General features: G+C 35.2%; 1 protein-coding gene across 1 annotated transcript; it reads right to left on the reverse strand.

The window, feature by feature from the left end:
• Window positions 1-3,649: 3,649 nt before the first annotated feature.
• On the reverse strand, window positions 3,650-10,848 carry LOC132054931 (benzoate carboxyl methyltransferase-like). The gene is made up of 4 exons (XM_059446868.1): window positions 10,700-10,848; window positions 6,467-6,865; window positions 5,111-5,365; window positions 3,650-4,400 (listed from the first exon to the last, which is right to left on the reverse strand). The coding sequence occupies exons 1-4, from the start codon at window positions 10,772-10,774 to the stop codon at window positions 4,047-4,049; spliced, it is 1,083 nt and encodes a 360-aa protein (XP_059302851.1). The 5' UTR covers window positions 10,775-10,848; the 3' UTR covers window positions 3,650-4,046.
• Between the last annotated feature and the right edge of the window lie 13,527 nt (window positions 10,849-24,375).

Here is a 24,375-nt window from a genome sequence, read left to right on the forward strand (position 1 = left end):
AATGCAAAGGAAGGTAAAAGAACTTACCACAATGATTTTCCATGAAGAACAGCCGTTAATGCTCCCAAAAAGCTCTAAAGCCGGAAAGGTATTCAATGAACAACTTAGGGATTTTAATACACATTTAATGAATCTAACTGTCCGTCACCCGCTTCTGCGCACACTCTAGCGCTTCAGCGGTCCCATGACCGCTTCGGCGGTTCTGCCCAAATGCACAAGCCACTATAGCGGCAGGGTAACCGCTATAGCGGTACCGCAGCCGCTGTCCTGGTGCCGCCATAGTGGGCACCAGAAACTCCCAAATTTCACTAATTCAACCCGAAATCCAGACTATCACTCGAGATCATCTTCTCACAACCATATATCAAGACATACAAAAAAACACGCTACGAACGCACTCGTGTCCTCGAAATTCCCATCGGAGGTCTCGTTGACCGAGTCAACCCCCGATACCTCAAAATTAACTTTCCAACCCAAGTCCCAAAATGCACACGAGTGCATTGGGAACCGAACCGAATATACACACGAGTTCTAAAAAATCATCCGGACCTCTCGGAATCAACGGATTCTCGAAAAAGGTCCGTTTACCTAAAAGTCAACTTTGAGTCAACTCTTTTTCGCTTTAAGCCCAAATTCCCACAAAGTCATCCAAATCATATCCAAAGACATGGGGAAGCGTGTCAACTGTCCCTTCGGATCAAATGTGAGCTAAACAAACTCGGGAAGGATCTAAAGCACTAGAAAGGCCATAACGACCAAACTGGTCGTTACAATAGTTCAAGCCTAATCTCATGATTCTTTTCCCGTTCGATGATAAGTGGCGTAAGCAAAGAGAGATGAATGCATACACGAGTCACATCATAACGAAAGGGCGACAAACCTAAATCACACAACAAGGCGACAAGCCCACAACCAACAAAAGTCCAATTCTATAGCATAAGATATCAAGATGGCAAACTTAGAGTCTCAACTTACCTTTCATACTAACCCCTTTAATTCATCATGAATTCTAACTTATGAAGTAAATAAACATAAAACACAGTTAACGAAACTTACTCAAGGATGATACAACTCCAATTGCTCTTGAAATCGCCTCTAGAATCTATTAGGGTTTTAATTTGGTGAATAAATAAAGAATGGTTCGAATTGGGAAATAAAAGGGGAATCTGTTCAGCGATCCCCGCTTTCGCACTCAATTTTTCGCTTTCGTGCTCCTGCCTGGGCGGATGATCGTCTGCTGAGGTGGGTTTCATTAAATAAGTCAGCTTCTGCATTTGCGGGCCAAGTCTCCCATGGGCAGACATGTAGAGGCGGGACACCAGAAAATCTGGTTTTCACCAAGTCTCACCCAAAATTTCGACATCCACCCGAGACCTCCCAATCATAAATTGAACATGCGGACACTAGTAAAAACACACTACGAACTCAACCGTGACCTTAGAATTCCCAATGGAGGTCAACTTGACTCGGTCAACCCCCAAACGACCAAAACCAAGTTTCCAACCCATGGTACAAAATGCTCCCGAATGCCTCAGGAACCAAACCAAATATCCCACCAAGTCATAATCGACCCTCCGAAACTCATGACGGAATTTCGAAAAAGGTCTGTTTACCCAAAAGTCAACTATTAGTCAAATGTTTTTCACTTTAAGGTCCTAACTTTCTCAATCTCTCCCAATGACCTCGGGAATCGTGTCACCCATCCCCGCGGGTCAAAATCACGCTAACGGGGCTAGGGGAAGGGTCAACGAGGGTAAAAGGGTCAAAAATGCACGTAACGACCAAACGGGTCATTACATCAACATATCAAGGGACAACGGATCATCATTACAGGTTCTATACAACTCAGCCACCTAACAGGTTGCAATGAGTAGAGGGTAAATCCTGCACTGTTAAAGCAAACCATCATACTTGCTTAATTCTACAACCTAGCCACCTACCTAGGTAGAAATGAGTGTAAGGTTAGTCCCTAGATTACATAATCCCTCTTACTTAGTCTTATCGAGTCAACGAGCTTACAAACCCTGCTGAACTCAAGGATGAACTACTACGAGCTTATAAACCTCGTGTAGTGAGCCTCAGTTGTACCAACACAAAGTTGTAGTGTTAGAACAACATGGAGCTAGTTCTAAGGGGGAATATTGTCAATATAGTAGCAATGCTTAAGAGGGAAAAACCTGAACCAAAACAGAAGATGAAGTAAGCTGGACACATGAAGATTGTATGAAGCTGATCCAGATATGGAGATAAATTAAGCTGGATACATTATTATTTGAAGATATATATAAAGCTGCTATGTGTTTTCCGTCATCAAAAAGGGGGGAAATTGTTGAGTAGTTATTGGCCCAATAATCATGATCTATACATTGAAGTTTTGATGATTTGACAAACAATGTCCCCAAGATAATTAACTGGAGAAATAAGGAAGAAATCACTTGAAGAACCGGACATCCAATCAGATCTCCAAAGGACTTAGTGAAGCAGTTGCAACATTCATGAAGAACTGCTCAAGGAACTGGTCCTTACACAACTGGAGACTTAAGCTATTTCATGCCGACTTGGAGAAAACAAAATATTGATTGATTCATATTCTATGAAGAGTTGAACTTCGCTTATGGTCATATTCTACAATATACCATAAGTTGAATAACATGAATATTAACATTAAAGTAGGACATGGAAGCCAACACGCATACAAGAAAAGAAAAGAAGATCCAAGTTTTAGAAGGTTGGTTTTTGGGTACAATTAATGAAACCAAAATCTTCAAGGATTCAGAAACTAAAGGCGGCAACCACTATTATATACACAGTATGAAGGAGCATTGAAACTCAACCACAAATACAACTACTACTATAAACATCCAACGAGAGATGAGTGTGAGCACAGTCAACATCTTATTCTCAAAAAGAGCCAACTGACCAACAAATAACTCGAACTTTATCAAGTTATCCTTCTAGTTCTTTGGTTGTAATAATTAGGTTATGATTGTGGTTTCACTAATTTTTCTTAGCAAGTATTGGTGATAAGTGTTTGTTGGTAAATTGTTTCTAGGTTATCATAGACGGATTATTAAGGAACAGGTCCCTTAGGTTTGATAATGAAGTTATAGAACTAGTTATCGCTCCAAATTATAGTGAAGATGGGGTTAAATCCTATAGAAGATAGGTCGTGGTTTTTGACTACCTTGAGCAAGGAGTTTTCCACGTGAAAATTCTTGTGTGATTATTTACTTCCGCTGGAATACCATCTTAAGCAAATTGCTTCAATAATCTAATTTTTGAAGTGCATAGAAGTAGCCCAATCCTAACACCTCTTTTTCTGCATTACTTTCAAAAATAACAAGTGTCAAGTGTAATTTGTTCTGTTTTTTGCGTTCGTTGAAGTTCTGTAATTTGAAGTGTTGCTATTGTAGAATTGTTTATTCCGTTATATCGTGGGAGGAAATAATCTGAAACCTTGAACAACAATGAGGGATTAAATTCCTTAAGGATACACGTGTAACTAGTGGGTTCGAAATTATATTTGCTTTGTTGTTTAATTACAAATTCTGCTTTATTAAATCTGATTAAGAATATAGAAAGATAACAATAGCTTCTAAGATCGCGTCATTTATCGATCTTGTCATCTTCTACTATTTAATATTTATAGGATTGATGTTGCCCTTGAATTAAACCATATCTCGTACACGCATATATAGAAAGCTACATGTCGTTTAACTTATTTCTCTTTTATCTACAAATTGATGTTGTACAAAAAGCAAAGACTAACTTTTGCAATGATCTACGTTAAAAGAATTTCCACTATTCGGAAAAGTTCTTCATCTTCACTATTTGGAGAAGTTCTTCAGATAAAATTCTCCAATGCCCTAGCCATGGATGGCAGTGTTGTATCCCAAAACTAACCTGTTAATTAATCTTTTCTAATCCACTATGATTACCTCCAAGGGATGCAGTAATCAAATTTTATTTGTATAAACGTGTGGTGTTCTAGCACGCTCTTTTAGCCATTTCTCTGAGTACTTGCTACCAGGCATGCCTCTGAATAATTATTTTTTTTGCAAGCATAGACTAATGTTAAAGAACTTTATCGTGTTGCCCATCGATAGATATTCTATGACATTCTTTATATATATATCGAATAGATGATCAATTATGGAGTTTCCAAAATGAGAAGCCAACATAACCTCAGTAACAGCTCTAATAGTCTTAACTACTAACTTGGCACTATCCTCAAAATGTTTGGCATTTGGTTTCTCAATGGCAGCCATATCACTCTCAAATGCTTCAAGTCTTTGAAGAGTAAATGATCCTTCTATTTGTATGATCTTCTTTATCTCTTCTTCGTATGGTGTATAAGAAGGCATGTTAAATGAATCAATCTCATCCTCCTTGATCTTGCCCTGCTTCCATTTAAAAAACAAAACTACGTTAAACATAAACATATAAGTCATTTTTTACGAAAAATATTTTCTGAAAAATATAGTTTGGTGTTCGGTTGGTGAGTGGAAAATATTTTACAACAAAAATAAAGTAAAAAAAATTATAATAATTTTATCAAATCAGAGAGGTTTTGATAAAATTAAGTTTTGGGTGCTAAAAATTACTCTCTCTATCCCAATTTATATGAAGGTGTTCGGAGTAGGAGGGGGAAAACACTTAGTTTGACCACGAATACGGGTATAGATTCTTTAATATTTTAAAATAAAATTTACATAGTTGCAAATTACACAAAAAGTACTACATCAACATAGCTAATGATGCAAAGTATTTTAAAGAAGTTTGAGAAAATTATAATAAATAAAAAAATTATTTGACTTCCCAAAAAATAGTACATACCTTCACATAAATTGGGATGTGCGGAGTAATAATAAAGACTAAATAGTTGGAGCAATAGGAAGTTAACAATTGAGACAGTGACTTCCGCCCCATAAATGAGGAAAGTCACTTTCTCCCTCTCGACGGAAACTATTTTGAAGGAAAGTATTCTATGTAAATTAAATACCAGAAATGATATAGATGGAAAGAAATTTTTTGAAAAATAACTTTTGTCATACCAAACACACTGAAAAAATAAAAATAAAAGTTGATGCTTAAGGAACATGTAAACAACCTCGGCTGCTAAATGAAGAAGTGACTTTGTTAGCAAATCCATCAAACAGCAACAATCGTAGCTTCTTGGATCTGGATTGCTTCTGCCAACGAACACAAGGACAATATGCCCTCCACTCATTAGTTCTTGAGAGCGGTTGTGTAGAAAGCTTGAAAAATCCTTCTCGTATTGCTTGAAATATGCCTCCAGTACTTGTGGTGGACTTGATTTGGATATCAATATACTTCCCTTGTTACACTCCAACCCTTTTGGAACCTGCTGGTAATATCTAGTTTTAAAAATGTGCATAGAGGAAAAGTAACATGTAAGATTTCATAATATCTTTACTCTAATGTTGTTGGTTGTATTAATTGTTTATTCATTATATATATAAGGATCAAAGTATAATTAGTTCTCAAATTTGATAGCGTCCATGACAGAAGGTAGGCTGGAAAAGAATTGATAGGCTTTTCGGCTGAAAATTTTCTTAAGAAGAAGCGCATGACACTTTAAACAAATCTCACATTGAATAACGAGAAGGATTAATCTGAAATTTTATATAACATAGAGCACAAGTTTACATGATATGCATTTTGAGGGTCTATGTGACACAGCCCAAGAGCTAAATCCGTAAATCTATGATGAGGCTAAAGCGGACAATTTCTGCGGTAATGTTAGGCTGTGACAAATGACAATTTGACTATGAAAAGATTAAGTGCCAAAATCTACCATATTTTGGAAATCTCCTACATTTAAATTTGCAACAAATTACACTCAATGATCTTGGAAATTGGTGATTTTGAACTTTTGATCCCCGCTTGCTCAGGAAGCAAACATTTTAGGTCAAAAGTCAAAACTTGTTAAACTTGAAGTTCTGGGCAAGCGAGGTCAAAAATTCAAAACCACTCATCTCCAATGCCATTCTTGTAAATGACCCAATTATTTGTACTTTGTAATGAATTATTAGTACAATATTGCTTGGTATATCATTGTAATTTTTATGTTTCTTCCTAACCGTGGGTAAGCATGTAATTTCATCACCTATCGGAAAGACAGAAAATTGAGTGATATTGATCAACTTGTTGAATGTCAAGAAATTGTGAGAAACTTAAAAATTAAAATGAGTTATTTTAAGTGTTAGTTAGTTAGGTGATAGAAGAGGGGGATCAAAATTAGGAGAGATCAAGGCATGATAACATGAAACAAAAAACAAAACAAAAAAACAAAAAAAATGTGAAACACTTATGAAGAAAGTCCTAATGCAGACATAAATTTTTAGTTATATTTAGTAAAGAATAAAAATAAGATGAATTAAAGAAATAGTTTTTTTTTAAAATTAGCAAGTGAGTCACATATATTTTCACGAAATTAAAGTACCTGAGAAAGCCAATGGAGACTATAAGATGAATGAACAAAGTTCAAGCTGTTGAGAGGAAAAAGCCTTTCATAAAAAGAACCAGGAACTCCTGCTATGAAACAATTCCCATATTTCTCTTTTTTCATTTTCTCAATAAATGATGGAATTGATTTGAAGACACTATTGAAATCATTATCTGGCAGATCGTTCAAATACACTTGAAGTTCTGGTGGTTCACACTTGTTTTCTTTGCACAAATTATGAACCGTGTCAATGACATTGCTGATGGATAAAAGAGTATTTGGTCCTGAAGAACAACCCAAATCTGCCACGGTGAAACACTTTGGAAAAATACCATTCTTGAACATATTTTTTATAGTGTCTTCTAATACAGGTTTTGCCTTTACTATCACCGTTCTCTGAAAATTCAAAGATGAGAAATCAGTTCAAGAAAAGATTAATAACATTCAGAACTAATGCTTATAGTCTAGTTGTATGGATAGGGGGGCCCGGTACAAATACAATGGGTATGGTTTCAAATTGTTGTGGACTCAATTAAAAGGGTAATTTTTCTACTATTATAGAAGAGTGGATTTGGTCGTCAACCCACTCTTCTATAATAGTTAATAGTTATAAAAAAATAAAAAAAAATAAAAAAGAGGTGGTATCCACGTGAAAAAGTAGGAGACAATTGCCAAAAAAAAAGTTAAGGACATTTAAATAATGATAATAAGTTCAGAAAATGGTAAAGGTACGCTTAGAGAAAATTTAAAGAAGAGAAATTCAGGAAAAAATGAATAACGATTTAAATTGAACACAAAAACCGCTAAAGAACTCATAAAACCAAAAGATTTAAAACTTATACCTTTGGGTAAGGATAAAAATGCACTAATTTTGGACACATACGTCTCACACAAATAATGAGGAATAACATCAAGAAGACGAAATATAAAAGAGTGGGTTTGGTCGTCAACCCACTCTTCTATAATAGTTAATAGTTAAAAAAAAAAAAAAAAAAAAAAAAAAAAAAGGTGGGTGCACGTGAAGAAGTAGGAGACAATTGCCAAAAAAAAAAAAGGACATTTAAATAATAAGAATAATAAATTCAAAAAATGGTAAAGGTACGCTTAGAGAAAATTTAAAGAAGAGAAATTCAGGAAAAAAGAAATAACGATTTAAATTGAACACAAAACCCGCTAAAGAAGTCATAAAACTAAAAGATTTAAAACTTATACCTTTGGGTAAGGATAAAAATGCACTAATTTTAGACACATGCGTCTCACACAAATAATGAGGAATAACATCAAGAAGACGAAATCTAAACGGTCAAGAAACGTATACACATATACTTAAAAATTTAAGACTGCAACAGATGCTAACACATGAAAGCATTTTTCAGTGTTGTTGAGTAGAAAGAGATGATGGCATGAAACTCGGTAGGAAAAGGTGTATTTCAAATCTTTCAATTGAAGAACCAAACCAAGAAAGTCATATATGGGAGAAGCGGACTAAGTAAAATAATTTATTGATATTTTCAATTAATTGAATTATAATACTTTCTATAATAAAAATTCCATAATTATATTACTAAAAGGTACTCTCTCTGTCTTAATTTATGTGACATACTTTGACTAGGCACGAAGTTTAAAAAAGAAAGGAAAAATCTTTGAAACTTGTGGTCTAAAACAAGTCATAGATATTTGTGTGGATTTAAATCATTTCATTAAAGGTAAAAGGGAAAGTTTCAAGTTAGATGATTTCTAAACATAAAAATATATCATTCTTTTTTGGGATAAGGCACCATTACCCCCCTGAACTATACCCGAATTTGCTACGACACACCTTACCTTTCCTGCGTCCTATTACCCCCCTAAACTTATTTAAAACGGAAAAATTACCCCCAAAAGTTCGACGCCCACTCATACGGGAGAGTGACATACACTCTCCTTGCCACATGCGTATTTATTTGTTTTCTTCTTTTTTTTTTTAATTTTTTTTTCACTTACGTGTCAATTTTTTTTAAAATAAAAATAAAAAACTAAATTTTCATTTAAAAAAAAAAAGAGTTTTAAAACCCGTCTTTTTTTTTTAATTTGAAAATTTGATTTTTTTTAAACCCATTTAAAAAAAAAAAAAAAAACTAAAAACATGGATTAAAAAACTGAATTTTCTTTTAAAAAGAGGATTTTTAAAACACTTTTTTAAATAAAAAAAATTGAAAATTTGTTTTTTTTTAAACCCGTTTTTGAAAAAGAAAAAAAAACTGAAAAATGATTTTTTTTTTAAAATATGGAAAAATGGATTTGTTAAAAATATGGAAAACTTGATTATTTTTTTAAAATGTCTTAAAAAATCTTGATTTTCATGATTTCATTTTCTTAGGACACTTTTATTTTTCAAATAAAATCCGGAAAAGTATTTTTCTTGCCAAAATGTGAAAAAAACTGAATTTTTATAAAATTTTGAAAAAATTAATTATTTTCTTAACATGTGGAAAACCCTTTTTTTAAAACTAAATGTGGAAGATTAGATTTATTTTCAAATTTTAAGAAAATGCAAATTTTTAAGAAAAAAAAATTAAGTTTTCCCCTTTTTTATGTTTTCATTCTCAAAGAGAGTGAAACACACTCTCTTTGCCACATCAGCGTTTAGGGGGGTAATTATTCCGTTTTAAATAAGTTTAGGGGGTAATAGGGCCCAGGGAAAGGTAAGGTGTGTCGTAGCAAATTCGGGTATAGTTCAGGGGGGTAATGGTGCCTTATCCCTTCTTTTTTAGACAGACTATAAAGAAAAATGTGATACTATTTTTTGTGTTGGACCCGTGCTAGTACGGGCTTTCATCATCTAGTAAATCTAATACGTAATAGTAAGTCAATTAGGAGACCTCTTGATATCATGCACAACTTTAAAGAACAGAACAAACTGCTGGATCATCTAGCAAAGAAAGGAAGTAGGATGCACAATTATATATGATATATTTTCCCTTCACTACAACAAAGATACACAGTGTAATTTTACAAGTGGCGTCTGAGGAGAGTAGGATGTACATAGACCTTATTCCTGTCTTTGTGGGGCAGAAAGGCTATTTCCAAAAGACTCTCGGCTCAAAAGAAAAATGAAAGGAAAGAGAAGAAAAAAGAAAAGAAAACGACAGGGACAGAAAATGATTTCGAAGCAAAAAACAAGAAATATAGCAACATACAATCCATATACTAAAATAACTACAAAAGGCAGACTTTGCACTAAGTTTTCGCTATGCTTGGTCGGAAGGGCCGAACCATAAGATCTATCAGACGTCGCTTACCTTACATTTCTGCAAGAAATTGTTTCCATATTATAATATTGTATTTATTTATATATATATATATATATATATATATATATGTTATGGAGTGCAGATAAGCACTTTCTTTTTTAATGATGCACACTACAAGAAAGTATAGAAATTTAAAAAGCTCTTTTGACAATAAAAATAATATAGTTGGCAAAAGTCAATATTTGGCAACAATTTAGGCTCCGTTTGTCCATAGATACAAAAAAAAATCACTTTTTTTTGAAATTTTGGAGTTGGAGTTGTGTTTGGCCATAGTTTTTGAAATTGTAGTTTTTGGTGAAATGTAGTTGTAAAAAAGTGAAAAAAGTAAAAAAAAATTGAAAAACAAGTTTTTTGAGTTTTTGGTATTTCGGAATACAACTTCAAGTTGTATTCGAAATTCTCATGGCCAAACACTGATTCCGGAAAAAGTGAAAAAGAATTCCGGAATAAAGTGAATAATTCTTATGGCCAAACGGAGGCTTAGTTTTATTGTGGGCATATATGATGAATCTTTTAAAAATCAACTTTTTTTTGTTGCCAAAAATTTAATTATGTTGCCATTTAGTATTGACTATTGTTGCAAAAAGTACTTTTGACAATTAAAAAAAAAGTTGTTGCACGTCGTTGCAATAACAGCCGTTGGGAAAATTTTATGCAACAACAAAAAAAATGTTATTGCCAGAAGTACTTTTTGCAACAATAACCTATCTATGACAATAAAATAAAATAAAATGTTGTCAAATGTCTTCTTTCTTGTAATGGCATATTAAACTACAATATAAATTACATTTTTGAAGGATTGACCTCTATTATATCAGGCATGAATCAATTAAAACAATCACGAAAGATTAACATTCAATGAGTTTCAATTCACTTTTTTGCTTTTCTTGGATTTGCATGCATGAAGAAGTAGAAATTGAAAAAAAAAAAACGAGACCTGAAGGATTGAGTTATTGGCATAACTGCATTCTGAATCTCCTGCAGTCATTGGTAGACTTTTTTGGAGTACCATTGTTTCTAGTTTTCTATTTTTTTTTCTTTTTGCTTTAGGATGATCAAATTATATAGTGTTCTTTTTTTTTTTTTTTTTTTGCTAGTTTATCCATCTTTGCAAAGTTTGAGGATAAAAGGACATGGATTTTCATGATGTCCATTAGTTTCTCAACTGAAAAGTTGGCAACTGATCTGACATTTGTATGTTGTGGAAACTCGCCATGTCTTGTTTATGTGGCCGGGGGCTTTTTGTGCCAAATCTTTTGGTATAAATTTATAGGTAAAGTACAGTAAAATACCGTTGTAATATGGATTAACAACAAATATAGTTAATATGAAGAAATCTAAGCACCACCAAAGTACAGGCGGACCTAGGATTTGAAGGTGGCGAGTGCTACAATTTTCTTCAATGTGCATCTTGTTAGGAACGTGTATCTGGGTCGGGTCCATCTCTTTTTAGTTTGTTCGGGTCAACTTAATAGGTTTTTTTTTTTTTTTTTGAAATTACATCTCAAAAATCAAGAAACGAACATAATTAGCATCTTAAACAAGGAATCACACCCACTAACAACAGAAGTAAAATCAACATTTTCATCAAGGGACTTGCATCTCTTATGTATATTAAAAAATGAATTTGCACAAGTAAAATAACATCTTCAATAAGGGAATTACACCAATCAAAATAAGAAAAACAATAGAAAAACTCTTCAATAGGTAAATACACCCCATAAGTAAATGTAGAATTAGATAAACTACAAGTTCTCAAAAATAAATCATAAATTTCATGTTTTTTCTAAGCAGTGCTTACGAAATTTCCATCACAATTTAAGTAGTAAAATGATTTAAATTGAATTTAACAATTATAGAATAGCATCAATTTTTATAATATACTCCCTCCGTCCATTCTTATTTGTCCATTATACTAAAAATATATGTTCGCTTTTACTTGTAAGTTATATAGTTTGAAAAACCAAGACATAATTTATCATTTTATACCTATTTTGCCCGTATTATTAAGTATTTCAATTCATTTCTCATTTTATTTATTGCTTATTAAGAGTGTCCCAAGTCAAATATAGACAAGTAAACATGGACGGAGGGAGTAATAAACCAAAGAAATTATTAAAAAAAAAAATGAATTTTTATCTCAATCCAAAATTTCCATTGAGACCCAAGTTTTTTTATTTAAATACTCACAGATTTGAGATTAAGAGAAATGCTTAATTTAAGGAATTTTGAAGTTTCTATTTGTGTGTTCTCGCTAGAGATCACAGATAAAACAATAGAAAAAAGGAAAGGCAATATAAGCAATAATAAAAAGATAAATAGAAAATTGGGAGAGCCGAAAAGGGAATCACTAGTACAAAAGAAGTAAAACGCACAAAGAAAAACGGGAGTCGAAAAATGTTCAAGATTGATTCAAACTTATGTCTACCATCTGTGGCACCTTTGTCTAATTTAAGACTGGGGGTGGCAGGATCAAATATTTAACCTAATTTAAGCAAATTACAACATAAGTAAATAAAAAAAACTATTAATCTAGGGGGTGTCATGCCACCCCCACCCTAAGGGGTGGATCCGCCCCTGCACCAAAGAATGTGGTGTAACGGATGGGCTACTCCTTCCTTAACCAAAGTTCTCGAGTTCGAGCTCTAATTATGGAAAAGTCCTAAGCGCTTCCACCGAATGGGTCATACATAGCTCGAATCTAGATTAGCCGAGCTCCAATATGGGTACCAGACACCGAATGGGAAACCAAACAAAAAAAAAATTAAGAGAATAGATTAAAAAACTATTCACAGCCTTGATCAATAAACAGAACAAACATTTTTTGAAATATGTATCTTTTAGATCTCTTAAATAGGAAATGATCACATGTTACTTAATACAGTAATAAGATATACCAATTAAATATCAATAATAATTTTTTGCACTTTAAACATGAAGCTACTTGCATTTACTTTTTTAATCAACAGGAAGCTACTGGACATTAGTATGTTCGTCTTGTCTTGTTTATTTATGTCGCTAGGTGCTTTTTGTTCCAAATCTTTTGGTATAAATTTATTCACACCCTTGATCAAAAGACATACAAATATTTTTTGAAATATGCATCTTACAGGCCTCTTAAACTGGAAATGATCACATGTTACTTAATAATAAGATGGAACAATTAAGTATCAATGATAATTTTATTGCACTTTAAACAGGAAGGTTTTTTAAAATAAACAGGATGCTATTTGACATTTATATGTTCACCTTATCTTGTTTATGCGGCTGGGGGCTTTTTGTTCCAAATCTTTCGGTATAAATTTATTCACATACTTGATCAAAAGACAGAACAAACATTTTTTGGTACATGTATCTTTCAAACCTTTTAAATAAGAAATAATCACATGTTACTTAATAGAAGGTATAACAATTAAATATCAATAGTAATTTTATTGCACTTTAAACAGGAAGCTACTTGTAATTTTTTTTTTTTTTTTTTTTTGCTAAATTATAGTTGTAGTAATCTTTTCTATGTATTAATTCCTCATTTATTTTAGTTTGCTTATTTATTGTTTCATTTCAAATTGTCTTAAATTTACTTGGGGCAATGACAACTTATCCAAGTGTAATCCCACAATGTGAGGTATGGAGAGGATAGAGTGTACGCAAAACCTTACCTCAACCTTGGAGGTAGAGAGGCTATTTCAGATAAACCCTCTGTTCAAGGAAAAAATAGTTCAAAGCAGTTCAAAGACTGAAAATAACGGAAGTGAAGAAGTCATAGCAAAATATGATAAGGAGCATGACAAAGCATTCTGAGCAAAGAACTACAACATAATAATATGATAATCAAAGTACAAGAAACAATATATAGTAACAAAAATTGAAGGGCAACAAACTAAAAGGATAATGCTACGACTACGAGCATGAAAGGATAAGCGAGACAACTTTGTACTACCTACTAACCTTCTATCCTAATCGGTGTCCTCCACAATCTCATATCTAGTGTCACGTCATCGGTAAGCTGAAATTGCGTCATGTTCTATCTAACCATCTTCCCGTAATACTTCAGCCTACCTCTACTCACCTGAAACCATCCATAACCTCTCACATCTTCGCAATGGGGTGTCCGTGCATCTCCTTTTACATGCCCGAACCATCTCAATCTCGCTTCTCGCATCTTGTCCTCCACCGAAGTCACTCCCACCTTGTACTGGATATCTTCGTTTATAAACATATCTCTCCTAGTATGTCCACACATCCATCTCAACATCCTAATCCTCATCCTCATCACTGTAGCTTTCATCTTCTGACGTGAGAGTTCTTGACGGCCAATACTTCAGCCCATACAATAACATAACTAGTTTAACAACCATCCTATATAACTTGTCTTTAAATTTAGTTGACATCCTCTTATCACACAAGACTCCGGATGCGAGCATCCATTTCATCCACTCTGCACCAATATCAGTTTGAAAACCATCTTGTAATTGATTTTGGGTGTAATTACTCGGTTTTGGTAGATTTGTCTAACCAAGTATTAAGTTTACTTAGTTTTGTTATATTTGTCTGAACAAGTTACTTGATCAACTGAGTAATTGCTTCTTGAGGTGTTAGGACACTTGGACATGTCAGTTATTTAATAATGGAACACACCTAGAATATGAGCGGGTTAATAAAAAATGGGTTCATTTTGCTAAAACTACTAGTCACGTCTAATAGTCAAACTCAAAAAAAGACAAAATCTGGAAACTTAAAGGAAAAAAAAGAAGCAAATCAAGACGAGACAATAATAGAATAGTTAAGAACCACGGCAGAACAACCTCATCTTCTTCCTGATTCCCCTGATGCAAAAAAGGAAGTAGAGAGATGAGAGAGCTTGTTTTTTAACAATCATTACACATTTACATATGTACACAGTAGCTGTAAATATACTGATGTTAGTTTTACAACACCACGATCTACGTTGCTATTGCATATTCATAGAGATGAAGGTGGATATGGTTTCGAGGACAACTTAGAGAGGGTTGTAACGAGCATTGACATGGAAGTCAATGCCATATTCAACACTTATGGTGGACAACCTGGTCTAACCATCTTCTTTACCTGCAACAAAGCACCACACATTCTGAACTTCGGAAAAAGAAAAAAAAAAAGGAAAGCGAAAAATGCTCAAACAATTAATTGAGAATTTCCTTTTGCAAACTTTGAAAAAGTTGGATATATGACACTCCTCTATAATGCATTAAACCTAGAGGCGGATGCAAAGTGTCGACACTAGGTTCATCCGAACTCAATACTTTCGACGCAGAGCATAAATTTATGTGAAAACATTCACCAAAATTGCAACGAATAGTTGATATAGTGAACCCATAACTAAAAAGATACAATGATTCCAATGCTAAGAACCTTAAAAGTTGAACATATAAACCTTAAATCCTGAATCTGCCTCTGATTTTAACCTGCATTTGTGTTAAGTAAAGCTCACCAAATAACCTGATATGACTAAACATAATGCAAAATGCAGCAAAAGGAAAAGCATTCACTACCACACAATGCTAGTTAGAACTAGGAATGCATGTCTTTGTGAAAACGTTCAAAATAATGATTAGTTTTTGGATACTACTAAATCATTTTACATGAAAGTAGCTTTCCAAGACAAAAAACAAAGGGAACAGATCTGCAAAAGGATATTTTTGTAAGAAGAGAAGGCCAAACATTGGAATTCTCTAATATGCAGATTAATAGTCTTCTTTACAAGTAAATTCAAGCTGATATGTCATCCATCTCCATATACAGTGTCCCACTATGGCAAAGATTACTAATAATGGTTAAATACTCAGGCTTCCTTCTCCTGAAGACCTCCTAGTCTGACAAAAACAAAATATGGAAAATCTAACGACCTACAATATCAACCTTCTGGTAGGTCATTCACGTAATTTCAGCAACATGCAAAATGCAATATTGGAAGTTGTTTATAAACAGATATATCATCGTGTAAATGTGGTTTGAAATAAATTCTTCATTGGAGATGCATTTTGCCTCAAGTATTCAACAAGCTAATGAAAAAGAACTAGTCATAAAACCATCTTATTTGCATAAGCGATCCATGTAAACTACAGCGCTCTGCAGATAGGCTACCTGTAAGCAGGCCATGTCATTCAAATGATCCAGCACATACGCTGATAATAAGAACCATATAATTACCTATCCTACATTATCAGAATCTGAGTCTTGGATCACACATATTATCAAGATTGAATGTTAAAATACCTCAAGTGCTTAGCAATGATGGAATATAATATCCTTCCTTTGATTAATGATCATTGCCCCACTTGATTCTCAACACCATACCTCAGTGTTGTGTTACATATTCATTTTAATAACCGCTACTAGAACTCTCTGCCTATTAAATCAATATCAGGATCTAACGATGACACTAACGGTGCACTAAGTTCCTGCTATGCACAAGATCCGGGAAGGGCCGGACCACAAGGGTCTATTGTACGCCGTCTTACCTTGCATTTCTGCAAGAGGCTGTTTTCACGGCTCGAACCCGTGACCACTTGGTCACATGGCAGCAACTTTACCAGTTACGCCAAGGCTCCCCTTCAAATCAATCTTTGGGGGTGGGGAGGGGGGGGGGGAAGCAAGAGCATCTCAGCAGCGGGATTGAATACTCGGATCGAATCTAGAGTTCACGCAGCCCGTCCTGCACAAATAGGAGGTGTGGACCAAAGGTCACACATAAGCCGTCGGATCGCACGACTCCTAGCATGGGACGAAGAATAAGACTACTTAGATTAGAATAGCATTCACATAAATGCCAACATAAAAGCAACTACTTGTGTGTAGGGGGAAAGCACTTCTAAGTCATCAGAGAGGAAATCTAACTTTCTCCCGAAGAGCAATGCATTTGATGATATTCAAGAGCAAATTGAGCTTCCAAAACAACATATCTTTGGAGCCCAAACACAAGATTTTAGTTATCCAAGATTCCAAACTGGATCACAACAAGAATTTCAAGTGAAATTGAGTCAATTGACTGAGTAAACCATTAGATAATATACCTTGTCCAGATAAAGTTGCACCTCCTCTATCTCTGTAAAATATTGTCACGACCCGAGCCAATGAGTCGTGACGAGTGCCCGACCACTACTGACCAAGCACCCCTAAACTCGTACTTGCATCTCGCTGAGCAACATGGTGACCCATATAATTTATAACTGAGCTATACTAACTCCTGTATGCATCAAGAACTCGCAACCAGTATATATATACATATACATACGTGCTGAGGATAACAGTGCAAGCCGACTAGGCCGCTACATATGTCGTACAACAAAATAAGAACCGACAAGGCTACATAACATCTCAACTACACACAACTATGTACTGAGTACATAAGGCAAAGGATAACTGAAATTGAACTGAAAACAATACAATCTGGAGGCCAAAGAATGCCCTGAATATCTCACCTAACCTGTATCATATGAAATGTAATATAATGCTATTATATATCTCACTGAACAAGTGGCTAGGCAACTGAAAAATCTCACTGACCCGTAGGCCAGGCAACTAAAAAATCTCTCTGACCCGTAGGCCAGGCAATTTGTCTCACTGACCCGTAAGCCAGGCAACTGAAAAATATATATGTATATTATGCAGTATATCATGCATATGCTGAAAAACACTGATACTGTAACATGTCTCTTCTGTCTCTCTATAAACTCAAGGACATAGGGAGGGGATATGGCCCCTTAGAAAGAACAACATAACACTCGAAACTATGCCACAATATGACAAGCTCTACTTTGACAAATCTCTAGTTATAAGGTTCTTTATGCTCCTACCATATATGGAATCATGCCAAGAAAAGAAGGAACAGCCTTAACATACCTTTTGGGTCTCCTTAACTACTTAACGCTTATGCTCCCAAGCTTGTATATCTACATTCAATAAAATTCATACTATTGTTAGGCTTGTCGTCGTATGCTTATCTTAAGCCTTCAAATTAAACCCTCTTTAGAATCTGCCGAAATTCAGGCCACATCTCCCCTATATCTTCTACTCCCTCCAATCTTCAAAACAACTCCCAAAGCACAATAAAACATTAACAATTTCATAATCAAAAGATTACATTCAAATTATACTCAATTTAATCCCAAAACTTCTTTTCATAATCAATCCATAACAACTTCATACAACCCCTTATACACTCGTATACGATAATTCCTTAACATCATTATTATCCCTCATTTCAAAATTATGCTCAAAACATACTAATAATTATAACTCAAGTTAATTCACAACTCAAAATATCGTCAAATGTATATTTGAACTTTTCCTCTAATTTTCTTCTCCTCAAATCTTAACATAATTACCAAACAAACTCATAAACATGAAACTAAGATGAAATATTACCTCAAAATTCAAGAACACTTCAATTCTATGGTTACTCCACCTTAAAAATACTCACCCAAACATCTTCAAGAAGAGGAGACAAGTGTAGACCTCACTTGAAAACCTTAACCACTTTAATCTTCACTTTGATCCTTGGTTTAGGCTTCGAAATATGTTGGAATATGTTTGGAGAGGTTTCTAGGGCTTTCTAGGACTTGGGGTTATGTTAAAAATGAAATAAAAATGGCCAAAATTGTCATATAGACTTGTAGGAATATATGTGGATGTTGTGGAAGTTGGAGGAATGTTCTAGAGAATTTGGCATATGTTTAGGGGGGTTTGGATATTGGATGAATGTTGTGGGAGGTTCTAGAGAGGTGTGGAGATGAGAAATGGTGAAAATGAGATGATTTAGATGACTTAAGAGGGTATATATAGTAGTCCAATTCGGTTTGGGTTGATGGGCCAAAATTGGTGGGCTTTTTAAGTAGTTTCTAGAATTTTCGCGTAGGTTCGCAGGCTTCTGGCAGTCCATTTTAAAATGCTCATAACTCCCTACTCCGATGTCGTATTGATGAACGGTTTATTGCGTTGGAAACTACACTCGACGAACTTCATTTTAGGCTCTTGAAATACCTCAAAACTCCTGATATACCGGGAGATATACCTCTCTGAAGTTGACCCAAAATTCTGCCAATTTTTTTTAAAATTTTCGACAAACTTATTTTCTTCAATTTGCTCGATCCCAGAACCATTTGACACTTGCTTAACACTTGTTAAGAGTATTCCTTAACCTTATAAGGGTTCCATGACCTCTCCGAGCTTACGTTAGTTTACTCACGATGCAAACGACGCGAGAATTTTCCAGGTGTAACATTCCCCCCCCCCCCCCCACACCCCCTCCTTTAAAAACATTCGTCCTCGAATGTTGAAGTAAAACTCGTTTTGACGTTGATGTTAATATTCTCACTTGCATCTGCTGGCATTTACTTTACTTACTGGTAGTCTTACTCACGTATTCAAAACCGAACTTTATTCGAACCATGCAACTTATGATCCTCCTCGCGGTTCCTTGGAGGCGATATACCTTAAGTTAATAAATCGTAACCATAATTTGCAGACTTATGACGATATATTGATTTGTTGAAGCGACAATCCCCTCCTATTCATTTTGGGGTTTAAACCTTTATACTTATGGTCCATTCAATCTTTCCTCATATTCTGCTTACGATTTCTGAGAACTTAACAATTAACCCCATCATTCATATAAATAGTGATCAACTTGATGTTTAGCTTTTCCTTTCTTTTTATCCCTATGAGCCCTACGCTCTATTTCTCAGTTGATTAACAGTTGTACCTGGAGCTCTTCTGCTGAAATGTTACTCATCTCTTGTCTGCATACCGTTCAATTGTGTCAGTACTGATTGATTCTACTCAACTAGTTAGTATTCTCCTTAACTCTCTTGGGTTGCCTTATCTTTTTCTTTGGCATTCCCGCCTTATTGCGGTGGTATTCGATAGTTTGTTATACCGAAGGCCTCAATTTCGAACAATTAACCATTCTTGGATTCCTAGGTTTCCTTATATGAGCAATAACATGGTTCCTTCTTAACATATACAGTTCTTTCTCGTGCGCTTACTGACTCATCATCTTTACGTACATGTAGACTCTACATTCATAGTTCACAATTCCTTTGGTATTTCTTGATTACTGTTTATTTACTACCAATGGGTGTATTCTCGAGTTTGCTGAATTGCTTGCCCAAGTAATTCTTGAATATCATCCTCCTTTTCTTATGGCTAAAATTTATGCACGTACTCACGGTTATCCTTTTTTTCCTTATCACCTGTCTGTCTACTAGTTCACGCCTTATCATTCTCGTTGTCCCTTTGACCTCTATCGTTTATATCCTTATATGCTCGCTTACCCAGTACTTACCACATACCTTTATTCGCTTTTGGTCTCATCCTCTTTATCCCCTTTTTATAATGTTACACCTCGAAAATTCTCACGTCGTTTGGGTCGTGAGTAAACTAACGTGAGCTTGGAGAGGTCATAAAACTCTTATAAGGTTAAGGAATACTCTTAACAGGTGTTAATCAAGTGTATAAAGGTTCTGGGATCGAGCAAATCGAAGAAAATAAGTTTGTCGAAAATTTGAAAAAAATTTGGCAGAATTTTGAGTCAGCTTCAGAGTGGTCTATCTCCTAGTATATCAGGAGTTTTGAGGTGTTTCAAGAGCCTAAAATGAAGTTCGTTGAGTGTAGTTTCCAAATCAACAAACCGTTTGTCAATATGCCATCGGAGTAGAGAGATATGGGCGTTTTAAAACGGACTGCCAGAAGCCTGCGAACCTACGCGGAAATTCTAGAAACTACTTAAAAAGCCCACCAATTTTGGCCCATCAGCCCAAATCGAGTTGGACTACTATATATACCCTCTTAAGTCATCTAAATCACCTCATTTTCACCATTTCTCATCTCCACACCTCTCTAGAACCTCCCACAACATTCATCCAATATCCAAACCCCCCTAAACATATCCCAAATCATCTAGAACATTCCTCTAACTTCCACAACATCCACATATATTCCTACAAGTCTATATGACAATTTTGGCCATTTTTATTTCATTTTTAACATAATCCTAAGTCCTAGAAAGCCCTAGAAACCTCTCCAAACATATTCCAACATATTTCCAAGCCTAAACCATGGATCAAAGTAAATATTAAAGTGGTTAAGGTTTTCAAGTGAGGTCTACACTTGTCTCCTCTTCTTGAAGATGTTTGGGTGAGTATTTTTAAGGTGGAGAAACCATGGAATTGAAGTGTTCTTGAATTTTCAGGTAAGATTTCATCTTAGTTTCATGTTTATGAGTTTATTTGGTAATTATGTTAAGATTGGAGGAGCAGAAAATTGGAGAAAAAGTTCAAATATACATTTGATGATATTTTGAGTTGTGAATTAACTTAAGTTATAATTATTAGTATGTTTTGAGCATAATCTTGTTATGAGGGATAATAATGATGTTAAGGAATTGTCGTATACGAGTGTATAAGGGGTTGTACGAAGTTATTGTTATGGATTGATTATGAAAAGAAGTTTTGGGATTAAATTGAGTACAATTTGAATGTAATCTTTTGATTATGAAATTGTTAATGTTTTATTGTGCTTTGGGAGTTGTTTCGAATATTGGAGGGAGTAGAAGATATAAGGGAGATGTTGCTCGAATTTCGGCAGATTCTAAAAAGGGTTTAATTTGAAGGCTTAAGATAAGCATCCGACGGAAAGCCTAACAATAGTAGGAATTTTCTTGAATGTAAATATATGAGCTTGGGAGGATAAACGTTAAGTAGTTAAGGAGACCCAAAAGGTATGTTAAGGCTGTTCCTTCTTTTCTTGGCATGATTCCATATATGGTAGGAGTATAAAGAACCTTATAACTAGAGATTTGTCAAAGTAGAGCTTGTCATATTGTGGCATAGTTTTCAAGTGTTATGTTGTTTTTTCTGAGGGGCCATATCCCTCCCTATGTCCTTGAGTTTATAGAGAGACAGAAGAGACATGTTACAGTATCAGTGTCTTTCAAAGATATGCATGATATACTGCATAATATACATATATATTTTTCAGTTGCCTGGCCTACGGGTCAGTGAGATAGATTGCCTGGCCGACGGGTCATTGAGATTTTTCAGTTGCCTGGCCACTTGGTCAGTAAGATATATAATAGCATTATATTGCATTTCATATGACACAGGTCAGGTGAGATATTCAGGGCATTCTTTGGCCTCCAGATTGTATTGTTTTCAGTTCAGTTTCAGTTATCCTTTGCCTTACATACTTAGTAAATTCTTTCGTACTGATGTCCCTTTTGCCGGGGGGCGCTACGTTCATGCCCGCAGTGTTACATCTCGGAAAATTCCCCTTAGCGTACAGGTGAGTAGACTCATAAGGGACATGATGAACATGAGGTTTAGATGAGCGAGGGATAGTATGTGATGACCCTAATTAAGATTTTCGAAGACATTAGACTTGAAGAAAGAAAGTTGTTAAGAGAAACGAGTTGTAAGTTGAGAGTATCGGATAAGGAAGTACGAGCATTGAGTTAATGGTGTATGAATGATGCTCCAAGGGAGAGTTATAACGTCCCTTAGATTATTAATGAAGTGATAAACAAGTGTTAAGAAGGTTTCATAAGGATTGGAGATCAAACGAAACGACGGGAACAACTTTGGCGAAAGCAAAGGATTTCCACGACCACTTCCACGGCCCATATAATATTCCACGGACCGTGGAATGGTTCGTGGAATGGGCAGCAGAGGAGAGGTCTGGCTGGTCGTGAACCATGACCAGTTCCACGACCAATTCTGGGTTCCACGGACCGTGGAACAGTCCGTGGAAGTCCCGACAGCTGAAATGTTCTAAGTTTATATAAGTGATGCCCACTTCATTTTATTCATTTTCCATACACGACTTCCACCCTCTCCACACCTCTAGAACCTTCCAAGTATCTCATCCACAAGAAAACCATAGAAATCAAAGATCAACAACAAGAAATCAAGTGAATCAAGTGAAGGAAACCTCATGGAAGTCATCTAAATCAAGAGAATCCAAGGGAGGTGAAACTAGGGTTTTGTGCAAAGGGTGTATTAGCATCAAAGGATTGTTCCTCCATCATACAAGGTATGTTTTATAGTATTTTCATAATGTTAAGAGTATTATAAAGTTGAAACACTTGGATTACAAAAGAATACATGAAATGGGTTAGATATGGAAGAATAATGTCATCTTGAATTGGTGGTCGAAATGAATCACGAAAATGGATAAGTAGAGATTATAAATATGTTATAAATGACCTATAGAACATGAAATGAGCATTGGATACAAAAGAATACGACGATGGATTTTAGTCATGATTATGGGAAATTGAAGTGAGATTATGAAATGCAAATAAGATGAATGAATGGCGATTGTTGTTAACGATATTGTGATGATTATTATGAACGTCGGGAGTTGATATAGAATATAGCGGGAAGTAGTATAAACAAAGGAGATGTTGTCCGAATTTCTATAGCTTTAGTAAGTATGCTTTCGCGATTGATTAGCTAATGACGATACGAACCCTCTTGAAGGTAAAGACGCAAGCGTTGAGGGAGGACGAGCCAGCAATAGAGTAGCCAAACGGCTAAGGTATGTAAGGCTAGTCCTTTCTTCCAAGGCATGAGTCCTACAGCATGAATTTCCTTCTTTACTATGAATGTTCTATCTCCGAGAAAGTTAAGAGTCCTCTCTCATGAATAGCTATACGAGATAAGACATACGAGATGAATACGATGATTATGATAGTAAGCTAAAGTCTAGAAATGCTATAGCCTATGATATGATGCTCTAAGAAGCTAATGATGTAATTTAGCGATATTGATCATTGTGCACACTCACCTTATGCTTGTTCCTTCAAGGTGAGGCAGAATACGTAAGAATGCTCATAATGACATCGGGGGTTCACGACTTTACGTCACCCCGATAAAGTATGAATAGCTAAGAGTCCCTATGCATGTATTGTGATAAGCATATGATGACGTTAGAGTAAAACAAAGCCACAGCATGACTATGAAACGAGAAATAATAATGAACCTATAATGCATGTACGATATGAGATATATGTGATGTGGTCGAGCCTCGTGGCCGAATACGATATCTTTATCGAGCCTATGAGGCCGAATATGGATAATGATTAAATGTGTATAAATAGATGCGACATTATGATAAGTTGTACGTATGTTTATGATGAATGCAAGATGATGACTAGATATGTTAAGGTCATGATACCCTATGTGATATATATGTATATATGTATGTATCGAGCCCATAAGGGCCGAGTACGAATGCCATCAAGTCTATCGAGCCCATGAGGGCCGAGTACGTATAATCCTAAGCCTATCGAGCCCAAGAGGGCCGAGTACGCGTACCGGGGATCCCCATCGGGCCCAAGAGGGCCGAGTACGTATACCAAGAATGTCATCGAGCCGAGAAGGCCGAGTACGTATGCTAGCGATCCTATCGAGCCCGAAGGGGGCCGAGTACGAATGATGCCAACCTATATGAATACGAGTATGCTACATGTATGATACCGTTATGACTACGACTATGTTATATGCATGATACTTCTATGAGCACGACTATGTTTCACGTATGATATCTATGTGAGTATGATTGTGTTACCTGTAT

Source organism: Lycium ferocissimum, chromosome 4, assembly GCF_029784015.1.
Source record: "Lycium ferocissimum isolate CSIRO_LF1 chromosome 4, AGI_CSIRO_Lferr_CH_V1, whole genome shotgun sequence".
NCBI lineage: Eukaryota > Viridiplantae > Streptophyta > Magnoliopsida > Solanales > Solanaceae > Lycium > Lycium ferocissimum.